The following is a 4,175-nucleotide window of genomic DNA, read 5'->3' on the forward strand; positions in this document are numbered from 1 at the left end:
AAAAATAAAACCTTACCCCCCCCCCCCCCCCCCCTCCCTCTCCGTATACTCCCAAGGTATGACCTTTGAATTATCGTACGGTTTTATTTCAGCAGTAGTATGTACAAGTTCAAAATTCTGTATTTTGTTTTAGAAGGTTCAAAACTCTCAAATATACCACGAGTAGAACTTTGCAGGCTGTGTGGAGTTGAATTTCTGCAGCAGTTTCATTTCAGCAGTAGTATGTCGTGACTGGTAGTTGTTTCCTTGACTACAAATTCAGAATTCATTTGTATTCTTACCACCGGTCTTTGTGTCAGAGCTAACATCACTACATCTGTCGGCGACACGACACACCGCTTGCAGTTGCTACCTTCTCTCCTTGAAGCATGGCATCAATAGCGTGCTTGCCTGATCCTACAACCGTTTTTTTCGCTCTGATTGACTTTCTAATCTGCAAATAATTTTTTGTTCCTTGCTCATGCAACACAAGGGTGGCACTTGGACCATGGCATCTCCCTGACATTAATGTACTGCCATTTTTTTCCAAGAATTTCGTAATTGATATCTTATTCTATACATTTCTATTTTAAAATTGTTGATTCAAACTTGCTAGGTTTCCTGACAATGTGTGGTAAGACGTGTGCTATCAATCAAATTTGGAATTCTCGAGAAGGTAATGATGTTTCTAAGAATAATTTTCACCTATAGCTGCAACTATTTTTTTACTTGCTTTTCCCAGTTATATTTCTGCAGTGATTTACCAAGTTAATTCCCCTCATGTTCGTTATCCATGTCTCTTCACTTGCATCCTCCACATTCGTCACTAAATACATGATACAACCACCTCCCTATGAGCTTGCGTATCGTCGTATCCGAGGAGCCCCACCCACTGGAGCTGCAACATCCGCGCACATGAGGTGCAACAGTCCCATGGTGCCCTGGCTTTGGAGCCGGAGCTAGGCTTGCTGCCGCCGCGAGATATTCATACACGTCGACATATGTGCCTGACCTTGCTGCTTCTACCTGATGAGCACGTGACAATTCCATTTGCCCGTGCATCTTTCATTATTCTTTTCTTTTCATATTTGTTCATTATGCTTGGTTACGGCAGTGAGATGCCATGTTAATTAGGAATGATTAATCATCACAAGGTGTATAAGGTAAAGTAAGGAATACCTGTATTGTTACATTCTGCTGCAGGAAGTGGCTTATTTTTTCTATATTAGAGGTTCACGTTGCATTTAAGTCCATTAGGTAAGGTTAACGACATCTTAATTTGGTACGGTTTTCACTCTGTCAAGCTAGAGAATTAGGACTGCAGCTGGAACGGTGATCAACTGGAATGCACATCAACTATCTTGAATATTGGTTAGTGCCTACATCATCCTAATGCCAATGGTTCTTCGCTAATAAAAGTCTAACTCGCAATATCACTTTATCATGCTATTTGCACATATTGTACTATTTGGTATAAAAAAGAATATGTATGCCATAATCTGAACCGGGGAATGAACTAGGTCCAAAAATATATAGAATGGCAAATGATCATGTGAAGACATTACGATGGAGGATGGGGTCATATGATCAAAAGGTTCTAGCTATTTCAAATATGCAGTCTGATTTTCCTTTCATATCTGCTGGTGTTTCAACTTCTTTTCTGCCATGTCATATCCAGTAGTAAATTGTAAGGACCCAAATGTGCAGACCTCACATGTGAGTTTCAGTGCTTCGGCTTAGGTTTAGTGCCTTGATCATGAAAAAAGATGATACTCCTATAATTTGACAATGCCTTCTTATTAGATTACCATGATTGATCCTAAAGGAAAATTCAAGCGCTGTTACATAGTGGACCTTTATTTAGACCATACCTTCCCGCAGCAACGCGCGGGGAATCGTCTAGGGTTTACAAAGGAAGTGAACGGCTATTTATAAGGCATGCTCACAATACACAGTTACACATAAATTACACACTCACATGTTCGTGCAAGCAAATAGACATGCGTCTATATAGGACTTTTACTTTCTTGTCAACTCGAGTAATTTCAATGCAGCTGACGTCTCTTGTAACTTATCATTACTTTTCCTTTAGGCGCTGGAGTTATCTTGCTCCAGTCTGCCTTTGGGAAAGAAGACATTAGCTCGAGCTCAAAGTTTCTTAGAAGATGGCTCCATATCAGTTTAATTTGCAGATAAGCAAAGGCCATCCCAGGGCAAATATGCCTTCCACCACCAAATGATGTGTACGAGAACTTGCCACCAACTTTGTCCTCCTGTCTCCCAGGACTAAACCGATCAGGGTCATACACCCCAGGGTCCTTGTAAATGTATGGCAGCTTGCTGTTAAATACAGTCGGGATTATGACGTTATGACCTCCTGGTATGCCATATTCATTTCCTTCCTTGGTGTGCACGTTGAATGTCTTATGTGCCTTCCGAAATAACACTGGCCCTGCTGGGTGCATCCTAAGTGCCTCCTTGATGCAATTGTGCAGGGTATCCATCTCTGACAAGGCATGGTGGTCTATCTGGTTGCCGTACTTACAAATGATATGTTTTTGCTCCTCGACGGCCACCTTTAAGAACTTGGTGTTGCTCAGCAAGCGAGCTCCAGTCCATATACTAGTGTGAGAACTGGTGTGTCTTGAAGTAGAAATGAGGATGATCATCATACCGGAGATTTCTGCTATGGTCGTGGGGCGACCATCCTTGTACTTGGAATCAATTAGCCTCTGTAATGCATCCTCCTGTGCTTGGCTGCGTGACCTAACTGCGGCAGAGAATATTTCTTTCAGTTTGATGTGTGCCTTGTCACGTCGGCGGTTTGTCGGTGTTGGAATATACGGGAATAAGAAACTGATAATGTTTGCGCCATTCTCAAGTTCATGAAGCAATGAATAGATTTCAGTTAGTATCATTTGATGCCGAGCCACATCTGCTAGTAAGCACCGACTAGAGGTCAACATGAGCACCTGCTCAAGTTCATGTTTAAGATCAACTGTGCCATCTAGTCCCCACTTTGCAAAGTAGGCCTGCGGAACACAAATAAATACAGTAAACTTTTAGTTCAGTTTCAAGCATGCATTAATCCTATTGCAATGATTTAGTTATATTAAAATGTTGATGATATCTTCTTCTTTTTTGCTGGGAAATGTTGATGGCATCTATAGCTGGTGAGAAAGCACGTCTAAGTGGATGACTCGTAATAGAAAGGTGAATATTTTTCGGTAACTCAACTCCGGTCACGTACTTAATCAGTAGTTAATCAATTAGGGAAATAAAAATAATGATCACTTGTACTATATATTTACGTACATACCTCCACTTCTTGAAATATGGGATCAACATGGCTCCTCAACTTGGATGGCTGTAGTGCTTGAATAATGAAGTTTGAGTGTTCATTGCGAGTCGCGGTGTCTACCCCATACCCAACCTCTTGACCATACATTGGAATGGTGAACTCCAACAAATTACCCCAGCTAATCTCTGAGTCCAGCCCTTGAAAGAAATGAGCTGACACCTCCGGTCCAATCAACAGGGTCACCTTCGGTCCAAGAAAGTTTATGGTGAACACGCTGCCAAACTTTGTGTATAGATCCTGGATCGTAGCTTGCAAGCCCTTGTTAAGAAGCGGAGGTATGAGAGCTAGGACATTCACCACAGGAGGAAGTGGTCTTGTATACACATGATTATTGAACTTGTTTTCTGCTTTTAGAAGCTTGGCGGCTACCACAGTTACTATTGAAAAAAGAACTACTGAGAATAATGTGGTGCTAGCAGCTGCCCAGTCCATAACGTACATTGTCAACTAACTAGACCGGCCCTGCAAAAAAAAAGTCATGAACATCGAGGATAGTAAATTAGATTTGTATACCCATACAAGCAAACTAGGTTATTAGATAATAAAGACATTACAGTGCAGTTGTATCATCTTGATACGGCTCGATTGAGCGGAATTCCAATCATCGAAAATAAATATAGTGAAAGATATTGGATTGTCAACTTGTAAGATAATGTAATGTCAGTGTCATTCAATTGATTTATCTGTTATTTGACATGCAACTGGAGCCGCTACCATCACGTCTTCCACCTAGGCAACACCCTCTGCCAACTCCCTCTCCTTGTCGTCACCGAGAAAAGCCTATGCGGACGAAGGTTGTAGAGGGGCTTTTCCAACTGTGAGTTGGATCCATACG

The 4,175-nt window shown here is 41.6% G+C and overlaps 1 protein-coding gene across 1 annotated transcript; it reads right to left on the reverse strand.

The window, feature by feature from the left end:
- Window positions 1-1,996: 1,996 nt before the first annotated feature.
- LOC125529326 (obtusifoliol 14-alpha demethylase-like) lies at window positions 1,997-3,799 on the reverse strand. The gene is made up of 2 exons (XM_048693739.1): window positions 3,299-3,799; window positions 1,997-3,011 (listed from the first exon to the last, which is right to left on the reverse strand). The coding sequence occupies exons 1-2, from the start codon at window positions 3,779-3,781 to the stop codon at window positions 2,025-2,027; spliced, it is 1,470 nt and encodes a 489-aa protein (XP_048549696.1). The 5' UTR covers window positions 3,782-3,799; the 3' UTR covers window positions 1,997-2,024.
- Between the last annotated feature and the right edge of the window lie 376 nt (window positions 3,800-4,175).

Source organism: Triticum urartu, unplaced genomic scaffold (genome assembly GCF_003073215.2).
Source record: "Triticum urartu cultivar G1812 unplaced genomic scaffold, Tu2.1 TuUngrouped_contig_5520, whole genome shotgun sequence".
NCBI lineage: Eukaryota > Viridiplantae > Streptophyta > Magnoliopsida > Poales > Poaceae > Triticum > Triticum urartu.